At 39.0% G+C, this 16,056-nt stretch overlaps 1 protein-coding gene across 2 annotated transcripts; it reads left to right on the top strand.

The window, feature by feature from the left end:
• Positions 1-88: 88 nt before the first annotated feature.
• On the top strand, positions 89-15,583 carry brat1 (BRCA1 associated ATM activator 1). 2 transcript variants are annotated; one of them, XM_014978816.2, is made up of 12 exons: positions 89-397; positions 1,198-1,346; positions 1,425-1,572; positions 1,667-2,087; positions 3,760-3,882; positions 3,967-4,058; positions 4,143-4,243; positions 4,328-4,514; positions 7,592-7,665; positions 9,911-9,995; positions 10,073-10,359; positions 10,449-15,583. In XM_014978816.2, exons 1-12 carry the CDS (start codon positions 271-273, stop codon positions 11,247-11,249), a joined length of 2,595 nt encoding a protein of 864 aa, XP_014834302.2. In that variant the 5' UTR covers positions 89-270; the 3' UTR covers positions 11,250-15,583. The 2 variants fall into 2 exon arrangements, with proteins under 2 accessions (XP_014834302.2, XP_014834301.2); XM_014978815.2 differs by having other exon boundaries at positions 3,967-4,243.
• Positions 15,584-16,056: the final 473 nt, after the last annotated feature.

Here is a 16,056-nt window from a genome sequence, read left to right as displayed (position 1 = left end):
AGCGGCTCGGAGGCGCGTGGGAAGAAAACCCAGATCTGTAAATTAAAATGATGGGTAGACAGCCTCATACTTTGACTGTTTAACCCATCGAACTACTTATAGATCTACAAAGTGTCTCACTTTTTTTGTCAATGCGAGTTCAGTTCCCGCGAGAAAAAGTCGAGCTTAGACTGAATTAAACATATCAAACGAAGACGTATTTTAGCTATCTGTAGCTCTTGGAGTTAAACCGAATGTCTGTATTAATAGATTTTATAACGTGCTAGAGACATGGACAGCCAGTGTGTTTCCATCTTGCCCCGCGTCTGTGGAGTTCTGTTGGTGTCAGGAAGCTCTCTCCCCGATGATACCAGTCTGGAGAAACTACTGGACTGGTTTACAACTATCGCGCAGACTGGTCAGTAAGACCAACATTCTCCTAGCTTAGACCTATCTATATCAAAAATGTCATAATAGAATTGAAGTTGTCATTCAGTTCCAGGACTATCTGTACCCCTTGAACTTCTTTTTTTTATCGTAGTAATAAAAATAAATCTGAAAAGTGTGGTATTTTGTATCTAACTCCCTTTACTTTTATTCCCTTAATTAAAATGACTTAAAAAATTACCTGATTAGAAAATGGAGTCCATCAATATATACATACAGAAATCCACAGCTGGGCAGGGAGAATCTTTCAGGAGAAAAACTAGTCTATATAAAGAGTGAAGGTTGAAAAAAGCCATTAAAAAACGCAGTTTGCAGTTGGCAAGACCTAGTATGAGACAGAGGTATTGAGATGAACGTGCCTTCCACACTTCCAGCTAAACGATTTAATCCCAAACATGCAGGGCAGAATCATAGGTCTCAAATTCATTTTCATTTTGGGCCACATAAAGATCATGAATATTCTCTTTGAATTGATCAAATCCATTAACAAACCATTAAAATATTGATAACAATCACTGCATTCAATAAATACTTCTTAAGATAAAATAATATTGAACTTCTTTTACATTGATCAGTCCCTTCAGAATTTTGCAATTCTGTTTGTGTTTTTTTTTTTTTTTTTTTTGCAATAAAAATCAAAGAGGGGAGTCGGGGCAGGGAATGTGCTGATCGACCACATAAAATTCAACAAAAAAAATATTTATGTATTTGGTTGTAGTGTCATAAAAGAGGTTTTCTGTTCAATTTGTCTGTGTTTTTCACTTCGTTAAGGCACATCTCTGTTGGAGGCATGTCCATGTCTGGTTGATTTCGTCTCCAAGGTGGCCTTTGACTACACTTCAGGCTCCAGCATCCTTTCTTTCACTCTGAAGCTCACTGGCTTGATTGGTGCTTCTGAAGATGGCTTTAAAGTTCTGAAGGTACAACTAAAGAATCCAAACAGCCCCCAACCTGGTATTCCATTCTCTCATCCATCCATCACACTCTCTAATGTGTAGGAGTGCTCTGTATTGAAACTGGTCTTTAATCCTCAACACTGGCAAGAGGCAGGACTTTGGGAGGATCCGTGTCTGCGGATTGGCTGGATCCAGGGTCTAAAGATGATTCTGAAGCACTCAGAAGCTCTCAGTTTTTTTGCGCAAGCAGGTAATCCATCACATAGGACGTATGACCTTCTTTTGTTCACTTTGCTTAACAAGAGTTTTACAAAAGACTGGCGGTGTTGCTTTATTGTCTGCAGATCTTATTGAACCACTCCTTCAACTTCAGACAGACTCAAGCCTTTTTGTTGCTTCAGCTGCCAATCAGACACTCGCTCAGGTCCTGCTTCTCTGTCAGTCTCCATCCTCTGTGGGTCATAATGGTTCAAAAAATAGAGACTTAGAACACAACAGTTTGAGTATGGAAAGCACACAGAATTACAGTGGTATAATCACAAAGGTCTCTGATTATCTGAACAAGTCAGTGGTTCTGAAGGAAATTTCACAGCTTCCTGGAAGCCAGCAGATCCTCAGGCTGCTGGCCATGCTCCTGGTCCGGGTCGGGCCTCCTCTGAGAGACACACTGTTGCTGGCTGTCATAAACTCTCTGGAGGAACTGGTGTCAACAAGCTGCAGTCAGCTCACAGTTCCTCTCTTGGATGTCATCCTGGCTGCAAACAGGTGAGATCATTTAATCAGGTGTTAAACTGCTGTTAAATGCAGCTAGCAGTCTCTGCACTAGCATTAAAGCACCAGCATTAGATCTACATTAGATCTGTTTTAGCCCAGTAGCTAACTTGCTAGTGTATCTTGTAAGCCAAGGGTGCCCAAAGTGGGTCCTCAAGAGCCGACATCCTGCATGTTTTATTCTCTCCCTGGTGGTAGTAACAACCTCCTCAGCAAGTCAATGTTCTCCTTGGGCCTCTAATGAGACACCATTTGATCCAGGTGTGTTAAAGCAGGGAGTGAACTAAAACATGCAGAATGTCGGCCCTCGAGGACCCACTTTGGGCACCACTGCTTATAGAAGCATAAACATAGATAGCTCAGGGTAACTGAAGCCAGTCTAACTAGACTAAGATTTATCAAAAAGGAAAGTTTTAAGCCTAGTCTTAAAAGTTTTCAGGGAGTCTGTCTTACAGACTAAAACTGGAATCTGCCTCCAGAGGAGAGAAGCCTGAGAACTAAAAGATCTTCCTCTCATTCTACTGCTAGAAAAAGGGTGGGCAATCCTGGTCCTAGAGGGTCGGTGTCCTGCAACTCTTAGATGTCTCCCTGGTCCAACACACTTGAATCCAATAGTTGAATCTCCTCCTCAGTGCACTCAAGTTCTCCAGAGTCCTGCTACTGACATCATTATTTGACTCAGGTGTGTTGAAGTAGAGACACATCTAAAAGTTGCAGGAGACGGGCCCTCCAGGCCTGGAGTTGCCCACTCCTGTGCTAGAACCTCTAAGAAGCAGCAGTAAACCAGCAGTCTGAGAGTGAAGTGCTCTGTAAGGACCATATGGATCAATCACATCAGGGATGGGAAGCTAATATTGGAGAAATATGATCTCTCTGTAATTTTCATCAGATCCTTCATTTGCCTTTTAAAACTTTCTATGCTGCAATCAAATATGTTGTGGGCATAGCGAGGCTGAGTGGATAAGCTAACATTTATTGCAGTCAAAGCAGTTCTTTGCGAAATGCATACTGTCTGGGCTGTTAAGATGAATATATTTTAGAGACATAATGTGTAGTCCTACTGTAGTCCAGCTTTGAAGTAACAAAGGCATGCTATGGGCTTTCTGCAGCACTCTGGGGGAACATAGTTTTTCATTTTCAAGTTTTAGAGAGTGAAGACCTTGAAATTTGTTTTAAGGAATTTAAATAAGATTAGTTAGATTTAGGTGGTGCGAGAAAAATCAGCAAACAGGAATAGTCCAAAGAAAAAAAACTTGAAAGACCTCAAATAGGCTGTAGAACCTCCTAGAGGGCAGTGGGAGTCACCTGTTAGTGTATTTAAATATTGTATACATGGATTGCAAGATAACTATATCTAATGTCACTTGTCACTGTAGAATATTAAAACATTTTTTAAACTAAAACAAAAACTTTCTTAAAAAAGTAATTGGAATGAGTGAAGCTGGACCAGTTTCTTTCCACACTCAAGCTTACGTAAAAAACATCAGACTTTTAATTTTGACTATAAATGTGTGTTAACATCTCCACATTAAACTTTAAAGTGTTTAAAAATGAATAATTTTGTTTTAAGCACAGATTTTGCAGGATTCATAAAGAAGAAATAGATTATTGAAACTAATGTCCTCACTGTTAAATTTTAATGAATGGATTATGTTTATTTGCACAGTGGACTCAGGGACGATTGTGTCCCAAAGCAGCGACTCATCCGACTTTTGTGGGTCATGTTGAACATGAAGAAGCCTGTTGATGTTATGCAGGCTGCAGCTGCTGTGCTACGCAGCCACCAGAGGTGAGTGTAGCAGTAAGCTAGAAAACCTTTGATTTTCCTGTTAAAGCAGAACCTGCTATCTGGTCCATCTTCCTCTATGTTCAGTGACCCCGCCCTCTCTGCCCACTCTGCTCGAGTCCTGCTGCTACCCCTGGACATCGTTACTGGTGTCTCCTTACTGGATGAGAACTCCACAGGTGAACAAATGACATTGGTGTGTTTTTACATGTGTAATAAATGTTTATTAACTCCCTTTAAGAGCATGTTGTCGAATCCTGCAGAAGAAGAGCTTCGAATTTTAATAACTGAGCAGCTTAAGAGGAAAAGCTGCATCTCCATGATTTGTCTATGTCTATCAAACATACCTCAGATCACACTAATGGTGAGTAAAATCAGCAGATAAAAGGAGCATCAGTTATCTTTATTCCATGTTGAAACTGTCATACTTGGATCTGTTCCCCCCCAGGCTTCGGACTGCCTCCCCTGTCCTCAGAGGCTAATTGTTACTGCAATTTTGTTGTTACTGAGGCTGTGCTGTGTGGACTCCTCATCTTCATCGGCTGGCTGTGTTGAAGTTGTCAGATTTATTACAGGAAACAGCAAAGTTCAGAAATGTGCCCTGGAGGCTCTGTTAGTGCTCAGCAAGAGTCCAGGTAAAACTCTGACTCTTCCAAACACAGCAAAACATCCAACATCTCTTCCCTGTCACTCTGTGTTCAAGCTGGTGGGTGATCTGACAGGAAAAGCAGCAACAGGCAGGTTTTACCAAGCTTAAAGGGGTAGTATTATGTATTTTCTAGACACATTGTGCCATTATTAAAAATGCAATAAATCTGCAATATGACTTAAAAGAAATTTGACTTTGTAACACCTTGAAATTGAGCCTCTGTCTCTTTAAAAACTCCTGCTCTTTCTGAAACTCCACCTTCAGGAAGTCATCACAACATGGCTCCTCGATTAGGCCTTTAACAATGTTTTCAGAAACTTCTCAGCTTTTCACTGAGAAGTAGTTCCTATGAGCTCAACTGATGTGTAGTTCCAACAGGTGTTTGCTAATTGCTTCTGGCTAGTCTGAAGGAGCTGAGTGAAGGGGGGGTGGGGGGGCGTCAGGGAGGGGATCTCTGTGAGGCAGAAGCTCGGTAGCTTCTGCCTCACAGAAGCTACCGGAGCCTCAGAGCTGTGCCTTGAAGGCCAGGAGTTTTGCACAGCTAAATGGTTGCCATGGAGATTAAAGGATTTCTTAAATATGAAAGAATCAATGCAACACTCTAGGTATAATTTTGAAAAGGGAATAATGTTATAACATGATGTAAAGTTAAATCTTACATAATACTTTCACCTTTAATCAAATTAAAACCTGTATTTTTAATTTGTATTTTTACATTTTATTCTATGCTGAACAATTTTGTAAGTTTTATTTTGTCTGTTGCTATTGTATTTTTTAATTTTTCTCCACATTACTATTTATCTGTTTAGATAAATAATGGCAACTAAGCCCACAATTTAAAATGCAGGCATTTTATTTTAAATAATTTATATGTTTGTTTATTTTTATATTGCTTTATAGCTTATCTTAATTTCACTTTCAGCTAAAGTAAATTCATTTGTATTTTTAAAATGTAATATTTTTACCTGTACTTTTTATTTTTACATCTGTGTTGTTCATTTTTACATTTCATATGACATTTAATTCTAGTTATTTAATTATTATTTCATGTAGCAGACCCCCCCCAAATGAAGGATTGTGGCTTTACTGATGAACAGTGGGGTTTATTGGAAGTAAACCCTGAATTTCACAATAAGAGTTGTATGTAAGACAGAGTAAGCTACCAAAACACACCTTTACAACCGTAACGTTTGAACCAAAAACAAACATTCACTACTAAAATATCAACTCTTATTCAAAATCTATACCAGTATTCATATACAATAAAACAAATTTACAATTTCAACCAATAAATAATAAAATATGAGAGGCCTATGGGCCAAAACTTACAAGCTCCTCTCAAAATTAAAGCGCACCGCCAGTTAGTGTTTGGTTCACACTTTAAGTTTATTTCAAGAGGCTGTAAAAATGTAAAGCTTTGTTGTAATTCATTTGCAAAAGGAAATTATGTATCTGAAAATAAATTAAAATATATTGTGTGGGGAAAAAATCCTGTAAACCACAAATGTGCAACCTCAATCAAAATTGGCGACATTTCACAGGCAAAAAAATCTTTCTGATTCCATAAATAATTCGCTAGCAGTGACTACTCTCACTTCAAGGTGACACTGGGACAGCTCTAGAAGACACCCACCAAATGACATCCAGATTTGATGATGTTAGACTTGCAGTCCGGAAGAAGAAACAAAAATAACTAATTTGGCCAGTTATTGAAGTTTCATAAATCAGATTAAGTTTTCCCAAATCGCAAACTGTTTTAATTATTCAGCTATTAGTACTTAAGAATCAAACCCATGTTTGTTTTGTTGAGTTCTTGTAGTTTTGGAACTGGAGTGTTTTTAATGTGTTCCAGAGATAAATAGTACTAATATGGTCCTTCCATGAAGTTTCATAAATCAAAGAAAGGTTTCACAAATCACCCATTTGTTTACATATATTCTGCTAGTTTAGAATAATCTAGTTCAAATTTGAAATGTCTGTGGTTGCGGTTTTTAAAGTAGAGCAAATTAAAGATGCTCAGGATAGTGTGAAATCAAGTGGAGTGGCCTTTTAGCTATTTCCGGGGTGAAGCCAAATTTACAAATTCAGCTTTGTTGCCTCAAAAATTTTCTAAAAGAAAAATGACTCTTTCATTCTTTCTTGGTTATCAAATCTGAAGTTCAGATCAAATTAATGCATCCACTAATTATTTAGCTCAAGAAAAACACAAAATTAACATATAGGGAAAAAACATAACAATAAAACAATTACAAATTTCTTCTTTTGACGGGCTTTAAATTTGAAATGACACTTTAGAGGTGGATGGCAATTACTGGGTGTCTTCTAGAGGTGTCCCAGTGTCACCCTAAAGAGAGAGAAGTCACTGGTAACTTTTACAGCTGCTGGAAAGAAGCTTAAAGTGTGAATCAAACATAAACTGGAGGTGAGCTTTATTTTTGAAAGGAGCTTGTAAAGGAGGGCGCCGTAACTTGTGCCGTCGTGCACATCAAACTCGAGTGCAGGCTGGCTCTACTGTCACTTCTGAAGAGGCGGCTTCAGAAATGACAGTAAAAGACTTTGATAGTACATGTGAGAGAGTTTGAAAGTTTTGGCCTGTTGGACCTCTCATAACAGAAATATCCTTATTTATAAAATAAACATACATTGTGCCTCTATCAATGTGGCTGCTAATAATACATTTTAACAACATTGTTGCAACTTGTCTTCCGTTCTTTTCTGTTGTTTAGCTGCTGTTCTATAATTTAAACAGCAGAAGTTGTCTTATCAAAATAAAGGCATAAAATCAAAAACCGGAAGTCAACCATATATTATACATATAAAACAAAGTAAAGATAAGTGCTAAAAAGGGGTACAACAAATAAGGAGCTTAATTTGGAGTTATTTACATTTAAAATATCTAATCTTGTATTTTCTGCTGTGGTTGTTTAGTTGTTTTGTTCCTTTGTGAGCTCTTTGAAGCACTTTGTGTGATATTTTAAAATGTTCTGGTACTTCATGCAAAACAAAAGCTGACTGAGTTCAGTAGGTTTGTCTTATATTCTTCCTGTTTTTGTTTATTCTCAGGAGTGAAGATGGTTCTGGTTGAGGTCTTCAAAGTTCTGACTGAATATTTAAATAGTCATTCATCTGACCCATCTGTAAGTTTGTGTACATTTGACAATAGTCACATTTCAGCAAGGACTCACAGAAATTTTAAAAAATTGTGGCCCTGTCAATTACAAAATTAATCATATTGTGTTTTCTAAAATAGTTTTTAGCTGTAAAGATTAAATGTTACCCCTCCCAGACCAAAAAGCACACATTCATATTTGCCCTGAACCCCAATGGATCTGCATGAAATGGTTTGTTCCTGCTTTAAGGTGACTGTGTTCAGCAGCAGTCGGTAGAAGATAAGAATGACTGTGGTGGTTACTATGCTGCCAAGAAAAATTATAAAGTCAGGTTTAAAAAAATAGATAAATAGAGAGAGAAAAAGACAAGAGTGTCAGTTTGTAACAGTTTTTTTCCTGTTACAAAAAGAGAGAGGTGGGTACACTATGTGAGATTATCAACCATTTAGCACAGTTAGCCTAGCTACAGACTACTATTTGCCTCCATTTCACTAACATCTAATGAACAAAAGAAAAAAAAATACCAATACCAATTACCATTCAATTACCTGTGCCTTTTATCACACTTAACAGATGAGTCAGTCAGCAGCAGCTCTAACCCACACCCCTCCTGACCCATCCTCTCCTAAGTGAAATTAAAGCTGCAGTATGTAACTTTTATAAAAAAAACAACAATTGTACATATTTGTTAAAACTGTCATTATGATATGACAGTATGACATGAGAGATAATCTGTGAAAAAATAATTTCCTCTGCCTTCTCCCAGTGCTATCTAGAAACAACCAATCAGATGCAGGAGGCGGGTTTTAGCGCTGTAAATCGCAATCTCATGTGGCTGCTCATCGTTCCTCCCCCTTTCTCTGTGCTATGCTGCAGCTAGCACAGCCTGTTGTGAATGCTCAGTTTAGTTAGCATAGCTACCAATGATGGCAGATAAACAATTTTCCTGTAACAATAAGTTGTTTCTCCACCATTAGCACATTTAGCAGTGAGTGAATGAGGTTGATTGACAGTGCTAAGACCCTCCTTCTCGTTCTGATTGGTTGTTTTTGGCCAGAACATTGCATTACTTTAGATAACAATAGTAGTTCAGGGAGCAGGTGGAGAAGATTGATCTTTTCACAGATTATCTGTCTCATGACAAACTGTCACAACATGGTGACAACTTGAACAAATATGGAAAAAAACATATTTTTTATTAAAGTTATATGCTGCAGCTTGAACAAAATGCAACTTCATAGAATTTTTGAGGAGTCTGGATTGCTTCATGTGTATTTTGCATATTGCCGTTGACTGTTGCTGGTGGAGAGACATTTCAGTAAGCTAAAGCTAATAATAATAAAAAATTTAATTAAATTATTTGCATACTATATGTGGACTGTTGCATGTAAAATTCTCGAGCAATAAATATTGTGCTAGTATCAGTATTGGACCAAAGAAAGCAAGGCAGTTGCTTTCTTTGTGACGCTTTTCATGGGTCAGATAGACTCAAGAAACTGTAACAGCAGCTGCACAGGGGGGCCCAATTTAATTTTTTGTCATGGGGCCCAAGATTCCTAGCCGTGCCCCTGCATTTCAGAAAATACTTAAAGGATTTTAAGTTTAATTTGTTATAGTAGTGACACATAATTGAATATTTACATGTAATTATGCTGGATTCTACCTGTCGATTCATTTTTATACCTTGTTCCTTGGTTTGAAAAGGGACAAGTGGATAATCATTTTGTTATCCACAAAATGATTCCTAGAAGAACAGTTGATTATTTAAGAATTAGCTTGCACCACCCATCTTTGCTCCTCTCTGCATGTTGAAGATAGTTATGGTGTTCCGCGAGGCTCGAGTTGGATCTGGTTTTGTTTTTATCTTAGTGATGTTTGGATCCGATCAGTGACAGAGTCCCTGAGGAAACTCAACTCCCAGTACCTCTTGCTGGTTTACTCGTCCCTAAATTAAATGTTGTTTACTTGGTTTCCTCTGCAGCAGCAGGTTTCAAATTGAAACCTATATTTTGAATCTGACCCATCTGTAAATCATATTGTTCTGTTTATGACCATGTGGTCACCAGTCAGATCTGATATAGCTAAAGGTTATCCAGTTCCCTTCCGGTGGATAATTCCAGATCATGATGACTGCTCAGGTTTTATCTCTAGTAAAGTTCTCTGAAAAGTATCGCAACATAAAACATTTTCAAAGTTGAGAACTAAAATAGAAGAAATGCCTGTTTTGACCTATTTTTTATGTCTTTGAAATATCTTTGTGTTTATGCGCCAGGTGCTCCAGAAGTCCTACCAGGCTGTGATAAAGTGGGTGGGTGTTTGTCCAGATCTGTCCTGCATCACAGACCAGCTCAGAGAAGGTACAGCTCTTGGATTTGGCCCTGTGTGACAGGAAGCATGTGTAGACAAATAGGATCTCCTCTCTCCTCGCTGCTAGGTTTCATCCAGGCGGTGAGAAAGCGAGCTTGTGACACTCGCTGGGAGGCCAGAGACTCCACGGTGGAGTTTCTGGGTCACTTGGTGGGGGCGCCCTCATGCTGGGCATTCACTGAACAGGAGATGGAACCATCAGATGTTCTCCTGGGCGGCCGCAGCTTTACGGTTCCTCTCCTCAAGGAGGCGCTGCAGGATCCAGAGAGCTATGTGAGAGCCAGCTCCATCTCTGCTCTGGCACAGACACTGACACCCAGCTGGCAGGACGGGACAGCATTAACACAGGAGCAGGTTGGCAGAAACAACAGCAGATTTTCCAATCCCACCCAACATTCTTACTGTGACATTTTTCATGACCTGAAGTTCTTTGTTCCTTCCAGGAGGACATAGTAACCCAGCTGCAGGAAGTTCTCTTCCAGGACTCGGAGGGATTTGCCAGGAGGGCTGCTGTGAAGTACTTCATTGCCTGGTTCTCCGCTTGTTCCTCGCCTTCCTCGTGCTGGCTCCTCATGCAGTCTGTGCCGACTGTCCTCTCTCAGGGTGTCGCTGATCTGGACTGGGAGGTCAAACTTCACACCCTGGAGTTGGCAGAATTGGTGCTGGACCGAGCCTTTTCGGATCCTTCGCCATCTCATCCTTATGCTGTGATGTCTGACCAAGACCACAGACTTCCCATTGCAGGTCAGCAGTCAGACTTGCTCAGCAGCTTGAAGAATTTGGTCGATTGGGGAGTGGTCTCAGCTCTGTTGTGTGGTGTGGTTGACTGTGACAGGCCCGTTGCTCTGAAGGCCTGCCAGCTACTGCTAAAGCTCCGAGGCATTGTTTGTCCTGTGATGGATAACACAGCAGACACCAGAGTTTTTTGTCAACTGGCTGGAGCCAGTATGATGCAGCAGGTCAGAAAGATCCAGGAAATGGGGAAGGACACCTGTGTTGTTTCTGAAGCTTGCAGTGAGGCAGATAAAGAAGGCATCTGTGCCAGTGTTGACCCAGAGTGTGTTAGTGTGTGTGAGGTGTTGAGGGTCCTGGATTTAGATGAGAAGCTGAGCATCTTGACCCAAAGCAGCGACCACATCTACAATTCTCCCCTCTCTCTGCTCCAGGACATCCTAACAGCCGCTGCTGCTAGCTCTCCGCCTGGTCAGGACCCACGGCAGGAGCTCGTAATGGACTGTTACTAACAGCCAGACACACAGAAACAAACCATCTTCAACGAGTCCAATCAAATAGGTCATACATGCTGATTTAAAGCTGCAGCATATAACTTTTAGAAAAAAAATCTTTTTTCTTTACATATATATTGAAATTGTCACTATTTGGTGACAGTATGTTATGATACAATCTGTGACAGTATGTTCTGCAGCAATCTGCAATGCTGCAGCTAACAAAGCCTGTAGTGACTGCTAAGGCTAGTGATGGCCAGTTGACCAGAAGATCCTCTGTAGAGTGCAGTTGGAAGAGTTTTGGATATTCATGAGCCTCTGTGACTGTACTGTGATACTAGATGCTACATAGTTTGTACTCATTACAACATGGTGAATTGATGTAAAGAGTATCACCTCCCTTTTTTAGTTGTATCGTTGCATGTTGAGATATTTATTCCCTCTAGTTTTACATGCTTAGGAATTGGAAGAATTTTGGTATTTACTTTTTTACTTTTGGACAGTTGCTATGATGTGTAACTGTGACATCAAAGTATTGTTTTTATAACTGGGAGGAGCTGATTACCATCTAATAAACTAAAATAATACTTCAACAATGATATCAAATCCCAGAGGAGTTGGAAAGGATGCTTCATGGATGCAGAGCAGAACCAAAGAGCAGAAAGAGGAGGAAGTTCAAGTCCACTAGATTGGGGGATTAACAATATTAAATACAGCTCAACATGAAAGGAGTATATGGTCCCAGGACATTATTATTACTCCAATTGTGATGCTTTCTTTTAGAGGTCAAGACTTGACATGAAATCTAACTTAGGGTGTATTATTCTGTTGTTTAGTGTCATTCATTACCCCAGCAGGTCAGAGCACTTCACTAGAAACACACTGTTTTACAACCACACCTCATCTTGCATCAGAAGAACAGAAGCTGTTCTTCTGATGAACAGCTTCTGTTCTTCAGGGGCCTCATTCATAAAAGAGTGAGCAGTTTTCACACTAAAACTTGGCGTACGTACAAATTTAGAAAAGTGCTGTGCACAAAAAAAAATCGGATGCATAAAGCCGTGCGCATGCATGTGGCTGTGCTCCTTTCCTTTATAAATCCTAATTTTCGGGAAATTGAGCACAGCTGCTGGTCCGCCTGTCGCCACCCGTAAATTCATATGTAAATTAGTATAAATAACTGGAAGTCTGCCCTCACGTGAAGTAGAAACCATGGCAACGTCCTTGTTTGTTGCAGTATAAGTATTTATAATAATAATAATTCTATATTTTACGTGAAATGTGCTTTCAGGGCACAAGGTCACCTAACAAAAAATAATACATTTTAAAGAAAAAAGAATCCAAATTAAAAATAAATAAAGAGATCGTGCAAATGCTTGTTAGAACAGTAGCACGTCCAGCCAGGATTTAAAGACAGACAGCGTGTCAGAGAGTCTTTGAGTAGGAATGTGGACGTTTATTCTCAATAGTGGAATCATGTGCAGAAGTTGTACATTTACAGAATAGAGATGTTTTTTGTCCATAAAGGCGCATTCACACAAAGCGAGTGGCTCCACTGAAGGATGACTGCAGCTGGACCGGTACCGGTACCACACGGCTCCTTCTTTAAGATCTGCTCAGAGCTCCAGGATGATCAGTCTGGATTAATCTAAATGCTAATAAACCATCATCATCATCATTTCCCAGCAGATCAATATGATCTCTGATCAATCGCTCCCTCTGAATCCTTCCACTGGGGATGTTCTCCACAAAGCGCTCCTCATTTACATGGCTCACCTTTATGCAGCTACTTATGTATGTGTGATTGTCTACACACCTTGATCACCTTAAAATAATCAAACCTGTTTGGAGTTAATCTGCTGATCCAACCCTGTTTCCTTTTTTTTAGTGAGAATGAAATGACCCCAAAGATTCATTTCATGCACTCCGGTACACAGACTGATTGATGTGTTACATGTTTATGAGACAAAAACTGAGGAAGAGTCCTATTTACATCAGAGTGAAGTTTTCACATCTTTTTAGTTTTATTTTCTTTATTTTGTGTGTTATGTTATTGTCTGAGGATAAATGCAGTTCAGTTTTTACGTTTAAACAAAAAAAAAAATTTAAATCATGAAAAAAACATCGGGTTTGATGCTTCTTGGTCTAAATAACTGAATATCATCAGATTTCAGTGCATTTAGGTGAGTTTGATAAACAGGGAAATTTTTTAAGAGCAATTTTGGGGAGGTCAGCAAAGTTATTGTAAAATGTGGTTTAATTTTTGTTTGTGTGTGTGTGTTCAAGCTGAACCATCAAAAATGACTAGTAAGTAGTAATGAATAACCAAAGTGTTTTTCTCAATAAACAACCTGTTGAGACTCATAGAAGTCAAACTAAGATCCAAATGTTGCTTAGATGCGAGTTTGGTTCAGTGTCACAGATCTAATCTCTGCGACATCTTTACAAAAACTTTAGGCTCTATATAAAAACTAATTTTAATAAGTAAATCCACTTAATAAAATTCCTCAAAAATATAGATTTATTGCAGTGGTTCTCAATACAAGTCATGTGTTATTTAAATGATAATTTTAAACTTTTATTTATTCCCCCATGTCCTGGATGGCTGAGAGCCTACAAACATGTAGGAATTTAATATTTGGGAAGCATCATAGCTTAAACTTAAAGGTCAGCACCAGAGTTTTCTAGAAAAATATTCAGATTTTATTTTGTGGTTTTAAAGGCTCTATGTTGAAGATGGTAAGAAATAAAGGCATATTTTGTTTGTGCTCTAAAAGTAATGAGTACTCCACAGTTTCTAAGTAATAATAAAAACTAAGTATTCCTGTTCTGGAAGATTTTTTTCTGGACTCTAAGTTCGTTGTAATTCCTTTTCTGGGTTGCAATAATAGGAGTCGCTCTGCATAATAATCTAAAAAATAATCTAATATTGGTCTAAATAGTGAGTACTCTACAGTTTCTAAAAAATAAGCTAAAGAGTTACTAATAAACTAATAAATTAGAGTCTCTGGATTCCAAGTTTGTTCTAATTCCTTTTCTGGGTTAAAAGTGAGTACTCCACAGTTTCTAACAAAATAAAATAAAAAGAGGAAAGAACACATTAGGGCACATGGCAACATTCAGACAAAACAAAGACATGAGTGAAGGCGGTGACGTCACAGGGCCATGAAACCACGTTGCTCAGCCTCCCGGCAGAAGTCCAATAAGATGTTGTTATCAAGGCATGTCCTTGGGAGCGCTCAGCTCCACAACTGCATGGATAACAGGAGGGGGTGAGGTGGAAAGGAGTGTTATGTTTATATATCTTCAAGGAGACTGGAAATATGCAACCATTCCAAGGCAACACAGGAAAAGCCAATTCAGATGCAGAATGTCTGAGGTCGGGTAGATTATAAATCTCAATCTTCCCTAAGGTCTCTCCGATACATCAGTTCCCAATTATCCAAATTAGTTTGGTCATTCCACTGAACCGAAACCAGCAACTTCTCCTAGACCAATTCCATTCCGTTAGTGAGTTTGAGTCCTCAGCTGGGCTGCGAGCCTCAGCAAGACTCACATCCAACTTGCGTCTCTGTCCACACCAACAGTCTGAGTGTTTGCTAGTTTGGCCAAGTCCGTCACAAACTTGTCAATAAGCCAGGTATTTACAAGCTCCAAACAGCAGAAATCCTGTTATCATGAATAAATCCAAGGTGAATCCCGCTGGGTGTGTCCCTGCAAGACAAGAGGCTCTCCTGTGCCCAGACTTCTCGTCAAGAAAATTTGATCAATTCCATTGAGAGACCAGTTGACCAGATCCATAATTTGTAGATTTGGAGGATGTGCAAAGAAAGACTCCAAAAATATAGAAAAAGACAGGACAAAAACAGAGCAAGGAGGGCAGGCTTGGGCAGGGAGGGATCAGATGAAAAAAGTGTCATCCTTCACCTAGAGCAAGAGAGGAAACTAATTAAAGTAACTGAATGCACTGGAACTCTAATGCCTCTAATACCTATCTGTGTCTGTTATTAAAAGATAAGGTCATTGCTCTGTGTGATGGACCGAGTTAAAAAACAGAAGGAGTCACAGGATATTAAGTAGAAAAATAGGGTCTTTTATTTTAACCCAAAGATTATAAATGACAAGATAAACTGAGCTCATAAAAGAGGTCAAAGAAACAAAACTAAACTCAGGCAAAAAGTGTAAATAAACTGGCTGCACAAACAAACATAACTGACCTAACAAAGAAATGACACACAGGGGTATATAAACTGGCTGATCAGACCAATTAAGACACAATAGGGGTATCTAAACAGAATACAATCACACACACAAAAACAAATAACATTACAGCTAAGTTTGGCTAAACTAAAGACTCACAAAATGAAAATAAAAAATATTAAAGTTTAAATACTAATATTTACTGGAATACAAAACTTATCTAAATAAAGAAACTACAAATTTCCCCTGCCAGCAGGAACTAATGGTGCAGTCCAATTAGCACCTATGCCTGCTGAGCCCTGGACCCCATCTCCTGTCTGGCCACTCCAAGGCAGGTAAGCACCGGCAAAAGAAAACAAAGTTAATCTTAAGCAAGCAAATAATACTTTAAAGTCGATATAAATACACATGTTAACTAAATGTGTGCGCTAACATAAAGAACAAATGTATCCAAATCAACTAAAATGTTTTACTTAAACTAAAGTGTTGTGTTTGAATGAAAAAATAAACTGCATAAAAGGGTTACCGACTTCAGAGTGTGGCCATGGATTTGGCCATCACACACTCCCCCACTTCCTGATCTTCCCTCTGGCACCGAGAAAGGTAATCAGCAGTGGTGTTGTCT

The sequence above is a fragment of the Poecilia mexicana genome, unplaced genomic scaffold, assembly GCF_051168715.1.
Source record: "Poecilia mexicana isolate PSO_F unplaced genomic scaffold, ASM5116871v1 scaffold_1, whole genome shotgun sequence".
In the NCBI taxonomy this organism is placed as follows: Eukaryota; Metazoa; Chordata; class Actinopteri; order Cyprinodontiformes; family Poeciliidae; genus Poecilia; species Poecilia mexicana.
The sequence above is the reverse complement of the archived record's forward strand: the minus strand, read 5'-3'. Positions and strand labels throughout refer to the sequence as shown.